The sequence below is a fragment of the Elephas maximus genome, chromosome 15 (assembly GCF_024166365.1).
Source record: "Elephas maximus indicus isolate mEleMax1 chromosome 15, mEleMax1 primary haplotype, whole genome shotgun sequence".
Classification (NCBI taxonomy): domain Eukaryota; kingdom Metazoa; phylum Chordata; class Mammalia; order Proboscidea; family Elephantidae; genus Elephas; species Elephas maximus.
Window position 1 is genome coordinate 11,014,132 of NC_064833.1, and position 14,308 is coordinate 11,028,439.

At 42.7% G+C, this 14,308-nt stretch overlaps 1 protein-coding gene across 5 annotated transcripts in view; it reads left to right on the plus strand.

The window, feature by feature from the left end:
- The window catches only part of TMEM71 (transmembrane protein 71), a 39,502-nt gene extending 36,759 nt beyond the window's left edge, over positions 1-2,743 (plus strand). For all 5 annotated transcript variants that reach the window (XM_049854138.1, XM_049854140.1, XM_049854141.1 and 2 more), the window contains one exon: positions 1,433-2,743. In XM_049854138.1, the coding sequence (XP_049710095.1) occupies positions 1,433-1,459 (27 nt within the window). In that variant the 3' untranslated portion in view covers positions 1,460-2,743. The remainder of the gene's footprint in view (positions 1-1,432) is intronic.
- Positions 2,744-14,308: the final 11,565 nt, after the last annotated feature.

Genomic DNA, 14,308 nt, shown 5'->3' on the forward strand with positions numbered 1-14,308 from the left:
TGTCCTGCAGGGTTGCTATGAGTCAGAACTGACCGGACAGCAACAGGTTTTTATTTTATTAATTTTTTTTGGTCTACATCTCTTAACTTATCCTTTTCTCATTCTCTTTCCATTTTTTTTTTTTCCTGTTCCCTTCCTCCCCAGCCTCATATGCACACACTCTTGCTTATAAGACCCTGGAAAACAAGCACTATTGACTTTACTTTTATATCCATCTCAATGCTTTGAAAATACATATTTCATAAAAAAAAAATAAGCATTCATTAAATTGAATATATTTGTTGCATCATTTCTTAAAGTACTTCCTTTACACCCAAGAGCTCACTGACTGTATATTAAAGGTTTTGCAAACCTCTCCCTATATGTATAAATATACCCGGAAGCTAAGAAGCCGTAGACGTAGTTATTAGCATCAGGAGTCAAGAATGACTTACAAGGCTCCTCTGACAATTAATGATGAGAATCTGAGGAAGTGGAGGGCAAGCACTGAATTCACTTCAACAAGCATTAATGACGTATTTCCTCCCATACCCAACTGCACTGTGCGTAGTTAGATTAGGTGCCGATCCTTCAGCACTGCGTCCCCAAGTCATATCCCTTTTCATACCATAATGCGATTCTTATTCGATTGCCTTTCCCAATAAATTTAAGGTCTTCAGCTACAGGGCTGTCCATCCTGTTCACCATTGGCTCAAGTGTCTCTTTCAAATGAAGTCATCATGGTATCACATGTCGTCTACAATGTATTAGCATCAATGGTGGGCATTTTTCACATTTACAACTTCGTTATGAACAAAATGGGTATTGGTTAACATCTGTCTTCTCTATATGCGGGAATGCATGTTTATATAGATGGTGAATGAATGAACTTATAAACCACTTGCCATCAAGTCAGTTCCAACTCATGGTGACCCCATGTGTTTCAGAGTAGAACTGCACTTCATAGGGTTTTCAGTGGCCGTGATCTTTCTGAAGTAGATCGCCAGGCCTATCTTCTGAGACACCTCTGGGTAGATTCAAACCACCAAATTTTGGGGTAGAAGCCAAGTGCTTAACAGCTTATGCCACCCAAGGACTCCAAGAATAAATTTTAAGGAATAAACATATGGGGAAAATCCACTTGCTACCCTCTAGGTATTCCATTTTAGCAGGGGTGGTGCAGGCAGGGAGATAAAACAATATTACCTAAGACCAAGCTGGGCTTAGGGTTCAAAGCCTCTGTAGCCTTCAGTAGAAAAGGAGGGTACCAAGAACTGCTATGGTGGAAAAAAAAATTACCCTAAATTGAGGCTCTACTCTTCCTAGTTACAAGTATTTAAATTAGTAGTGTGTGTGTGTGTGTGTGTGTGTGTGTGTGGTTTCTGGAGCAGGCACTGCATTTCCTATATATGTGAATGAATTATGCATTTCTTTTCTCCTTTCACTGATGTAGGTTGGCCAAAATTTGACAAGCATTTAGGAGTGCTCTGGATGAATGTCTTCAATCTGAATATCCAGAAATTATCCTGTTTACAGTCCATTGGGAATCAATGGATTTATTGGAAGCAGTGAACAACTGGATCATCGCGAAAAACATTTTAATTTGGCTATGTGACTTTTTGTTAAGTCCTAGTTTTATGCTTCTAAGCGTAATATGCTGAGGAAAATGATATTAATTTGCCTTCCCTCTGCAAACACTAGCAGTTGAGAGGGAAAGGACCAGAAAATGTAAGAGATAAAGGGCAAACCACCTGGAGTAAATATTTCCCTAAGGCAGTGGTTCTCAAACATGAATTTTCCTCACAGAATTCCGTCAAGAGTTGGTAACAATGCACCTCTCCCTTGCTTAACGGCTCTAATTGAGTAATGAAAACAAGTTTATATAATCAATATCAACTTGAAAGTAATTGAATGCATGTTGTACATAAAATATAATGTAAACAAGGTTTATCATTCTTTCAAAAGGAGTGACTAGATAGTGGGTGGTGATAGTGATGGTTGAGGGGAAAGAGGAAGGAGAGAGCCATTTTTTTGGAAGGGGATTTCCGCTTTTGAACCTTTTTTTTCACCAAGTTTTTAACCTTCTCAGGGCTCATGATTATCTTTCACTCAAATTGCTATTAAAAAAAAAAAATATATATATATATATATATTAAAAAAAACACAAAAACTTCTGCGGGGATAAGTATAGGCTTTGAAGCACATGGAAAAGGCACAGTTGGACAACCTAGGTGAAGACACCACTCAGAAGGGATTAGGCTTAGGATCCACCCCACTCTGGTACAACTTCCTTAACATAACAAAACAAAGCCTCTATTTCCCAACAGGATTGTATTTGCTGGTACCAAACTTAAAAACCAAACCCACTGCCTTCTAGTCAATTCCCACTCATAGGAATCCTATGGGACAGAGTAGAACTGCCCCATAGAGTTTCCAAGGCTATAAACCTTTACAGAAGCAGACTGCCACAGCTTTCTCCCACAGAGTGGCTGGTGGGTTTGAACCACCGACCTTTTGGGTAACAGCCGAAAGTTTTAACCACTGCACCAACAGAGCTCCTTTTAGTGGTATAGGGCTTAGGATTTCAACACATATTTTGGGAGGATACAATTCAATCCACAAGAGCAGGTCTTCCAGTTTCCACATCTATGAACTTTGTACCTCACCAAGCTGCTGAAGGAGTTGAGAAAGTAAACAAAGGTATAAAAGATTGCATAGAAGATAACTCAGCTTTAAAAATTCAAAAAACTTTTTTTTTTTTTTTTTCCTGGAGGGGATATTATCTGCAAGAATTGAGCCAGCTCCAATATTTTAAACCTGGTGACATGATTAAGAGCTACAGCTGCTAACCAAAAGGTCCGCAGTTCAAATCCACTAGGCGCTCCTTGGAAACCCTATGGGGCAGTTCTATTCTGTCCTATAGGGTCGCTATGAGTCAGAATAGACTTGATGGCAGTGGGTTTGGTTTTTTGGTTTTGAAACAACAGGAAATACAACCCATGGTGATCTTCCAGGATAGCCGGTATTGCCCCTGGCAGTTTCACATTCCTGCTCTTGTAAACCTCATAACAACACCTCAAGTCAGGTGTCATGGATTGAATTGTGTCCCCCCAAAATATGTGTCGACTTGGTTAGGCCATAATTCCCAGTATCGCTTGGTAGTCCTCCATTTTGTGATTGTAATTTTATGCTAAAGAGGATTAGGGTGGGATTGTAACACCACCCTTACTTGGGTCACCTCCCTGATCCAATGTAAAGGGAGTTTCCCTGGGGTGTGGCCTGTACCACCTTTTATCTCTCAAGAGATAAAAGGAAAGGGAAGCAAGCGGAGAGTTGGGAACCTCATACCACCAAGAAAGCCACACCAGGAGCAGAGCGTGCCCTTTGGACCCGGGGTCCCTGCACCTGAGAAGCTCCTCAACCATGGGAAGACTGAGGACAAGTACCTTCCTCCAGAGCTGACAGAGAGAGAAAGGCTTCCCCTGGAGCCATCGCCCTGAATTTGGACTTCTAACCTACTAGACTGTGAGAAAATAAATTTCTCTTTGTTAAAGCCATCCACTTGTGATATTTCTGTTATAGCAGTACTAGATGACTAAGATAAAAAAAAAAGATAGCAGGCATTAAAATTGCTATTTTATAGACAACCTTAGAAAAGTGTAATAACTTTCTCAAGAACACAGAAAGTAGCTCAGAGATCTAGGTTTTAAACCCAAGACTGTTTGGCCCAAAAACACTTGCTCTCCCCATTCATTGATTGCTGCTGAGAAGGGTTGAGGGAGAGGGCAGGGGTGCCTAGAGACCCAACATTGCATGAGTCACTCTCTCCCAAAATGCTAACCCGGGACAAATGGTTTCAGTGAGGTAAGAGATTAAATAAAAAGAGCCATCTCTCAGGGACAACGCTGACCTTCACCGTTTTTCTTGTACTTAAGTTTCTCAAATCTAATTCCATAGAGATTTTATATGAATGAGACGTGATCTAGGAAAGAAATCACCCGGTGCTGTCTGCTCCACTTCAGGACCTTTGCTTACACAGCTATTGTTGTTGTTAGCTGCCACCCAGTGGGCCCTCGACTCACGGTGACCCCATGCACGATGGAACAAAACACCGCCCAGTCCTATACCATCTCCATGATCAATTGTGAATGAAACTGTAGTGATTCATGGGGTTTTCATTGACTGATCTTTGGAAGTGGATCGTCAGACCTTTCTTCCAGTCTGTCTCAGCCTGGAAGCTCCACTGACACATGGATGGTGGCTGTGCACGAGGTGCAATGCCTGGGAATCGAACCCAGGTCTCCCACATGAAAAGCGAGACTTCAACTGCTGAACCACCAGTGCCCCTATGGCCCGTTGCCGTCTGGTCGATTCTGACTCATAGCGACCCTGTAGGACAGAGTAGAACCGCCCCTTACAGTTCCCAAGGCTGTAACCTTCGAGGCAGTCGGGGTTAAATGATAGAATTCTTGCCTTCCATGGGGGAAGGCCTTGTCAATTCCTGGTCAAAGCAACTCACGCACAAGCCACCATTCATCTGTCAGCGGAGGCTTGTGTGTTGCTACGATGCTGAAACATAGCTTTTGAACTAAGATGGACTAGGAAGAAAGGCCTGGTGATCTGCTTCCAAAAATCAGCCAAGAAAAAGCATATGGATCACAATGGTCAGATTCCCAACCCATCACGGGGATGGTGCAGGGCTGGGCAACATTTTATTCTGTTGTGCGTGGGGTCTACATGAGTGAGGGACTGACTCAGTGGCAACTAACAACAACACACTCTGCCACATCCTCATTTTAAAGATGAGGAAAGTAAACTTCGGAAGATGAGTAACTTGCCCTAAGTCATTCAGCTTACGAACAGGGGAGCAGGGCTTGCACCCCAGGCCATTAAGGTTCCTGGGCCATTACCCCACAGTGCTCCTCTGACAGATAGCCACTGTGGTTACTTCAAAACAACTCAGATGCAAAATGATTTGTCTGTGCGTCAGGAGACGCCAACCACAACCCCCAAAAGGAGTCCCATCATCGCTCATACGGCACAGCAGACGCAGACACCTGCCAGCTTGGCTTCCTTGGCACCATGGCCACATTTTCCCACCAGGCCTTGAGGAAGGTCTGAGCATTTTTTTTTTTTTAAATCTATCACACTGTGAGGGCTGCGTCACTGCCATCTGTCCCACACTGCGTGAAATCTGCTACAGCTGCGAGCTAAACCTGTTAGAGAGCCAGACGGGCACCTTGGGGTAGGGGGACAATTCAGCAGGTGGATGCTAAAAGTTGGCAGCCACTTTGCAAAAATCTCTTTATCCTTTTATAGCCTTAAAGGAAAAGAAAACAAAGACCATGAGAGACAAGGGAAACAAGGCTGGTGCATCGGGACTTGAGTTTTAATGCCAAATGCCAGTCTGCATTTGCACTGTGGGAAGAGGGGGCACTCCACCCCCGCCCAAATTGAAGCAGCATACTTTTGTGTGGGTGAAGCTCAAGTTCAGGCCGCAAAGGACCTGCTGTAGGGGAGATAGCTGAAACTAAGTGCCAGCAACTCCATTTCTCTCTCTCTCTCTCTCTTTCATTGACAGCCAAAATCAAGGACCACTCTTCCCTGGCTCCCACCTTCCTTGTTTCTTCCCTGCCGAGTCCGTTGAACGCAAGCACAACAGCACAGCATGGTACTCTGCTCTGGAGTCCAACTAGACCTGAGCTGGGCTGCGACCTGCCACCTAATTGCTGTATCACCTGCCCACTTTGGGCAAGGTGCTTTACCTTTGGAAGCCTTAATTTCCTCACCTACAAAATGGAATAGAAATACTACCTAATTCATAGTGCTTTTCTGAGAAAGGCAAAGAGCTTAACACAGTGCAAAGCACACAGTAAGCTCTTTCAAAGTGGGAGCTACCATTACTGGTACCACCGCCAGTAGTGTTAGTAACAGTAGTAGTGGTAACAGTTTTTCTGGCCTCCGGGACCATGTGAATTTTTCAGTCAGTAGATGAGATGGTAGAAAGGAGTGAAAAGCAGTAAGCTAAATTTTGACTTAGCCAAATCAAACGTGTTGCCATTGAGTCAATTCCTACTCATAGTTGACCCTATGGGACAGACTTATATAGTGACCCTATGGATGAGTAGAACTGCCGCATAGATTTCCAAGGAGCAGCTGGTGGATTCAGACTGCTGACCTTTTTGGTTAGCAGCCTGAGTTCTTAGCCATTGTGCCATTAGGGCTCCTGACTTAGCCAATGCTATGTAAATCTAGCTAACCAAATGTTTTTTCAAGTATTTAGCACAAGGCTGAGTGGTATAAGGGCAAAAGTATGGGTTTTGAAGTTGTAGGTTTGACTTTTGGCTCTTCCGTCATTTATAGCCTATCACTCAATTTCTTTGAATCTCACATTTCTCATCTATAAAAGATTTACTGCCTTGTGTCCCTCTCTAAAGAGTTAGCTACAGTATGGAGGGGTATTACCACTTTATTGTAATACCAAAAACAAAAAACCAAACCTGTTGCTGTTGAGTCCGTTCCAACTAATAGTGAACCTATAGGACGGAGTAGAACTGTCCCATAGAGTTTCCAACTGCCAACCTTTTGGTTAGCAGCTGAGCACTTAACCAGTGCACCACCAGGGTTCCTTATTGTAATAGCCCACAAACACATTGCCATCGAGTCAATTTCGACTCATAGCGACCTTGCAGATATTGTAATAGTGAAGACCAAATAAGAGAAAATGAGCTTATAGAGCAGCATGAGAAAGGATTGACCCCAAAAATGACTTTTTCAACTTGATTTTCTCTATTTTGAAAGTGATTCACAATCTTGTACTTAAATAAAAAAGAGAAAACTGAAATAAACAAAAGAGAAAAAATTACCCCAAATCTCTCAACCTAAAGATAACCACTGCCAACTATTTGGTTTTTATCCAAGAAAACTGTCCTGGCTACAAGGTTGCTAAGGTATGAAAACAGGCCACCTAGAGAGGCCACCTCTGGACATGAAAGCAACCGCCATCTGTGGTCAACTATGTGGCCATTGCCCTGTTGGAAGTGGAGGGCTCTACCAGCTGACAGGCCCAGCCTCCTGCTGTGATTTATTGTAAAGGCAGTTCCATCGGCCCTCACACTGCACAAAACTCATTCTGCTGCCCACCCCCAACATGAAGCCAAGATGGCCACACAATGAAAAGTTCATTTTAAAGTCTCTTTGTCAAAAGGAAACGCCAGAGTGAATTTTATGTGTCAACTTGGCTAGGCTACAGTGCTCAGCTGTTTGGTGAGGACTCATCTAGATTTTGTGGTGAAGATATTTTGTAGATGTTAACATTTACAATCAGTTAACACTCAGAACAGGTGATTTCCCTTAGTAATGCAGGTGGGCCTCACTCAGTAAGCCCAAGGACTTAAGAGCAAAAACGAAGGTTTCCAAGAAGAATTTCTGACTTAAGGCTGCAGTGTCAACTTCTGCCTGAGTTTTCAGCTTGCTGACCGGCATTATAGATTTTGGACTGAAGACTGTTGGAATTTCCAGCCTGCTACCTGAGTTTGTTACTTGCCAGCCCTACAACCTCCTGAACCAATTCCTTAAAATAAACTCTTTTTCTTTCTCAGAACCTCAGTATCTTTCCACTACCAATACCAAACTCATTGCCCTCGAGTAGATGCCAACTCATAGCAACCCTACAGGAGAGAGTAGAACTGGCTCACAGGGTTTCCAGGGCTGTAAACTTTAAGGAAGCAGGCTGCCATATCTTTCTCCCGAGGAGCGGCTGGTGAGTTCAAACCGCCGACCTTTTGGTGGGTAAAATAAAAAAAAAAATTTTTTTTTTTTGTGAGTAGCCAAGTTTTAACCACTGTGCCACCAGGGAATATATTCTTCCTTTTAAGTTAATCAGAATACATCTATCTTTCTTACTACAAAAAAGAAAAAAAATTAATATTTATGTATCTAATATTCTCTTGAGTATTTGTATATATTTATTATTTCTATATCTAATATCTTCTTGTATATATATTTATATGTAACTATTTTTTTTATATACACTTATTTATTCATTATTTATGTATCTACTATTCTCCGATATGTATGTATATATAATCTAAACAGTTGTAGTGGAGTCGATTCTGACTGTGGCAACCCTGTGTGTATCAGAGCAGAACTGCGTTCCACAGTGTTTTCAATGGCTGATTTTTTAGAGTATGAGGAGATATATTTTTATCTCCTACTGGTCCTGTTTCTCCAGAGAACCCTGACTAATACAAGAAAGCAAGATATAAACTAACACGACTGAGCCCAGTGCATACCTTCCCTCCTTCCCGCTTCCTTCCTGCCTCTCCCCCTCCCTCATTCCCTCCTCCCTCCTATTCTGGACATTTCATATAAATGAAATCACATGATACATCACCTTTTGTGCCTTGCTTCTTTCAATTAGCACGTTTTCAAGGTTCGTCCATCTTATGGCATGTGTCAGGACTTCATTCCTTTTTATGGTTGAATAATATTCCATTACATAGATATATATTCCATTATATTGGCTGCAACAATGGGCTCAAGCATAAAGATTGTGAGCATGGCGCAGGACCGGGCAGTGTTTTGTTCTGTTACACAGGGTCGCTATGAGTCGGAACGGACTCGAAGATACCTGTCTTGGTCATCTAGTGCTGCTATAGCAGAAATACCACAAGTGCATGGCTTTAACAAAGAAAAGTTTATTCTCTCACAGTCCAGCCGGCCAGAAGTCCAAACTCAGGATGCTGGTTCCAGGGTAGGCTTTCTCTCTCTGTCGGCTGTGAAGGAAGGTTCTTGCCATCAGTCTTCCCCTGGCCTGGGAGCATCTCAGTGCAGGAACCTCAGGTCCAAAGGATGCCTCTGCTCCCAGCACTGCTTTCTTGGTGGCATGAGGTCCCCAGGTCTCTCTGCTCACTTCTGTCTTTCATATCTCAAAAGAGGTTGGGTAAAGACACTTTCTAATCTTGTAGGCCTCATCAATATAAGTACCACTACTCCATCTTATTACATCATAGTGATAAGATTTACAACACATAGGGAAATCCCATCAGAAAATAAAATGGTAGACAATCATACAACAGAATCATGACCTAGCCACGTTGACAGATGACGGCACCTAACAACACCAACAATATGGACAGACCACATTTTTTAATCCATCCATCTATTGATTCCACCTTTCGGTTAGTGTGAATAGTCCTAATAAACTCTTGAAGGAGAAATATGAGTGTTGCAGGTGAAGACAATGGAAAATGACATTTGAAGAAAAGGGACCAACTTGTACCAGGACAGAGAAATATTCCCACCTGTCCTCCCCACTTCCTCCTTTGCCGTACAATCTAAACTCCGCACAGCAGCTATAGAGATCTTTGAAAATGTTCATTGGAGTCCTTCGCTTTCCTGTGAAAACACTCCATCCCACCTTGAGTTTCCTCTTTCTCACTATGCCATGGCCACAACTGCCCTTCTTTCTGCTCCTGCCACACGCCAAGCTCCTCTCAACCTCAGGGCCTTTGCACCTGTGAGCACTCTGGCTGAAACACTCCTCTTCCTGAGTTTCTCAAGGCCAGCTTCCTCTCCTCATGCAAGTACCCCTCCTCAGTGAGGTCTTCCTGCCCCCCATTGGAATGTCCTCCCAGTTCACACACACCACCCAAGCCACTCAACTACCTCATTATCTGACATGATCTTTCTTATTTGTGGTGTGAGTGTTCGTCTCCCTGTGCTCTGTCCACTTTCCTTCACTAGAATGCAAGCTCCCAGAGGGCCAGGCACATTGCTGGGTACTAGGGAAACAAACTAGGAAAAACATAGCTGCTACCCTCATGAAGCTGACAACCTACCTTGACCAGCCCAAGTGGCCTTCCTCCACATTTACTCTGCAACCCCATTTTTCTTTCACAGCCCACATCATAATCCGCAATCATCTTATATTGTATTCCTTTGCTGGTTTATTGTCTGTCTCTCTACTATGAGTATATAATTTTGTGATGGCTGAAACCTATTCGGGCTTGGTCACCACCCTACCTCCAGCCCCAGAGGCTTAACGGGCACTCTAATGCCCACCCATATCAGAGATTTTTACATTAGCTATATTTTTTGAAAACAATGTTTTTGTATATGTATATATATATATTTATGGGAGCCCGGGGAGGGGGGTGCCGAGGTTAAGAGCTTGGGTGCTAACCAAAATGTCAGCAGTTCGAATTCATCAGCTGCTCCTTGGAAACCCTATGAGGCAGTTCTACTCTGTCCTATAGGGTCGCTATGACTCAGAATTGATTCTGACGGTGATGAGTTTGGTTTGATTTATATACACAAAACCCAAACCAGACCCATTGTTGTCAAGTGATTCTGACTCATAGCAACACCATAGGACAGAGTAGAACTGGCCCATAGAGTTTCCAAGGCTGTAATCTTTACGGAAGCAGACTGCCACGTCTTTCTCCCGTAGAGTGGCTGGTGGATTTAAACCGCCAACCTTTTGGTTAGCAGCCAAGCACTTTAAGCACTGCACTACCAGATCTCCTTTATATATACATTTGGGACTTTTTCTTATGTAGGTGAAAGACAGGAGAGAAAACAGAGCAGGCTGAAGATTAGATTAAAAATAGAGTTTGGTCAAAATGCAGTATAGACACATGATGGAATATTATTCAGCCATAATGAGGAATTAAGTTCTGATATGTGTTGCAACATGGATGAGCCTTGAAAACATGCCAAGTGAAATAAGGCAAACACTAAGGGACAAATATGGTATGATTCCACTTATACAAAATATCTAGAACGGTATATTCATAGAGACAGAAAATAGATTAGAGGTTAACAGGGGCTTGAGGGTGGGGAGCTATCGCTTAATGGCCCCAGGGTTTTCCTTAGTGTGATGAAAAGTTTTGGAAGCAGATGGTGGTGAAGGTCTCATACTATTGTGAATGTAATTGATACCATTGATTTGAATACTTAAAATGGTCATAATTTCAAATTTTATGTTATATAGATTTTACCACAATAAAAACAAACAAACACAGAATTTGGAAAAGACAGTGTTAGTCCTCTTTGAACGTGTAATCAAAGCCTTGAAGATACTACCAGTTGTCATCAAGTCAGCTTCAACATAAGGCAACCCTCTGTGAAACAGAGTAGAACTGTGCTGTATGGGGTATTCAGTGGCTGATTTTTCAGAATTAGATTGCCAGGCCTTTCCTCCAAGGCATCTCTGGGTAGACTTGAACCTCTAACCTTTTGGATAGCAGCCTCACACACTGACCATTGGCACCACTCAAGGACTCCTTAAAAATACTACTTCTCTCTGAACTGAAGGAGCAACTACAAATTTGAGTAGATTTTTGTGGGTTAGGCAGCTCTCTGCCTTTGGACAAATGGTGCCCAGCCAAGCTGTGTGACAAAGAAGGTGAGATCATTTTCAGCAGCTGCCATTGAACTTGAAAAGGATTGATTGATATGACAAAGTCTTTTCACAGAGAACATAAATCAAAGATGACTGACAGTGAAGTAAACATTTTAAAACCAGAGTAATTAGGAATACATTAGCAATTAAAATAAACTTATTATCATTAGCAAAATTGGCAGTTCCTTGCAATTTCCCCAGGGGCCTCGTTTCAATTTCATCCTTGTAGATTGTATTAAGGGAGGCTGAATGTTTTCAGAGATACAGTTTTCCCTTTCGTGGATTTCATTTACTGTGTCTCTGTCCATGGCTAACAGAGTTAAGGCGTTCTCAAAGGATAACCCATGGGTCCCAGCTTTCCCAGGAGCTGGATCCAGGTGTTATGACACAAAAACCAAACAGAGCTGCTGTTTACCCAATTCTCAGAGAAAATTAAAATGGATACAAATTTTCAGTCTGTCTTCTCATAGTTCTTTTAGGCCTTCAGCACCTGCTTGTCTGCTAGGAAGTGCTGGAAAATGGAAACAAAACAAAACAAAACAAAAAAACCCTGAGCTTGAAGCAAATAACGAATCAAGGAAAAATATGGAAACAACTTGTCCCAGATCAGTAGTGGCCGCCTTCGGTGGAAATGTGCGCTGCTAGGTAAGGCCTTGTGCACATCCAGGGGCAAGACTGAACTCTATATATCCCTCATCCTTTGGTTCTTGCTCATCTCTCCCCTGATGGGGAGGGCATCTTGTAGCATTATAATCCATCCAAGTTGTATCCTCATTTGTAAAATGGGGATAATAACAGTACTCATCTTTTAGAGTCACCATCTATGGGGGACATTACCTGCTATGTTTTCAAGAAACGAATAGTTAACCCTTAATGAGTACATCTTACATGCCAAACATTTCTCCAAGGATTTCACAAGTATAGTCTCAGTTACTCTTCATAAACCAAAAAAAACCAAGCCCGTTGCCGTCGAGTCAATTCCGACTCATAGCAACCCTATAGGACAGAATAGAAAGGCCCCACAGAGCTTCCAAGGAGGGCCTGGTGGATTTGAACTGCTGACCTTTTGGTTGGCAGCCGTAGCATTTAACCACTACACCATCAGGGTTTCCGATTATTCTGCTCTTCCCAGTGCCTGGCATATGGAAGGCACTCAAATATTTGCCCGTAGAAGGAAAGGAGGAAGAAGGGAGGGAGGGAAGGAGGAAGAGAAAAAGGGAGGAGGGAAGGAAGGAAAAAAAGAAGAAAGGGAAAAGGAAGGAGGGAAGAAATTGAAACTGTGAAGGTGCTGGCAACATATCTGGAAGCTTGATTTACTTGTCATGAAGTTGCAGTGAAGAAACTCTTCTCAAGGAAACTAATGCAAAATACAGAGGGATTGTGACCACAGTATCGGTTACACATCATAAAAATAGTCAATTATATATAATAATATAAACAAAAAGGATTAAGTAGCTTTCTAGGTCAATGTCCCTGGGATTCATCCAGCACAAAGTAGGAGGACTGTTTTGCACTTACTGGCATTTTAAAAGACCCTTTTCAAGATTTAGTTCTACTTACATAGATAAAATGCTGCAGCAGTTTGCTCAGGAGGCACCACCTGTCTTGAGCCTGTTTTGAATAAAGCTTTGCATAAACAGGCATACACCATGGCTCTTCATCACTTTCCGTTTGAGTGAAATGAGTTTGGCTCTACTGGAAGTTGTCACGTTGTGATTTATTTCTCAATTTTCCTTCCTGTCAATGGAGCATAATAATCATAGCACATTGCACACTTGTCCTTCATGCCCTGCGGGTCCTCTGTGTCTGAGAGACACAGTGACTGTGGTGTTGGGTTGAGAAAGGACACGGTATAACCAGCCCAAACTGGCCCAGAACAAATTATGGTTTCTTTGCCTTATCACCTGAGGTTCTTCCCTGGTTCACCACAGTGGGGTTCCAATCTGTCAAGGCCCTACCCCTGGAAACAGCTCTTGTCCTAGACTTTGTAGATAAGGTCACAAGACAAGGAACTGTCCAATGGTCAGAAGGATGGGGCACTCTTGCTGAGTAGCCCGTTAAAGCCAAACAAACCAAACCAGTTGCTGCCAAATTGATTTCGACTCATGGTGACCTCACGTGTTACAGAGTTGAATTGCTGTATAGGGTTCTTTTGGCTGTAATCTTCAAGGAGGAAGCCCTGGTGATGCAGTGGTTAAGTGCTCGGCTGCTGCTCAGCTGCTCACTGAAAGGTTGGAGGTTCAAATCCATCAGCAGCTACTCCATGGGAGAAAGATGTGGCAGTCTGCTTCCACAAGGATTTACAGCCTTGGAAATCCTGTGGGGGCAGTTCTGCTCTATGCTATAAGGTCCATATGAGTCGGGATCAAATTGACAGCAAAGGGTTTTGGGAATTTTAAAGGAAACACATTGCCAGATCTTCCCTACATGGTACCACTGGGTGAGTTCAAACCACTAACCTTTAGGTTAGTAGTTGAGCGCAAGCAGTTTGCACTACCCACTTAAAACATGGACATGTCTGTGGTGATCCTACTACTTAAATCACAAGATGTGGTCCTTATCCAGGACAGCCAAGGTCTTGGAGAAGTTGGCTGACATACTCATTATTTCAACAAATATTTATTGGGCACCTATGAGTGTCAGGAATTATGCTGGCAGCTAGGATTCAAAGATGAAAAAACTTCCTAAGTAGATCTCAGTCTAGAAAAGGTTGTAATATAGAGTGCAGATTTATGCACAGAACCCTAGCTCCACCGCTCCCTAGTGAAGTAATCTCACTGAACCTCAGTTTCCTTATCCGTAACATGTAGGGGAGAAATTACTCATCTCCAAGGGTTGCTGTGAGATTTAATTAACATCTTCAAAGCACTTGGGCAATGTTGGGTTACAAACATCTTAGAGGTTTTTCTGCCATAGCGCCAT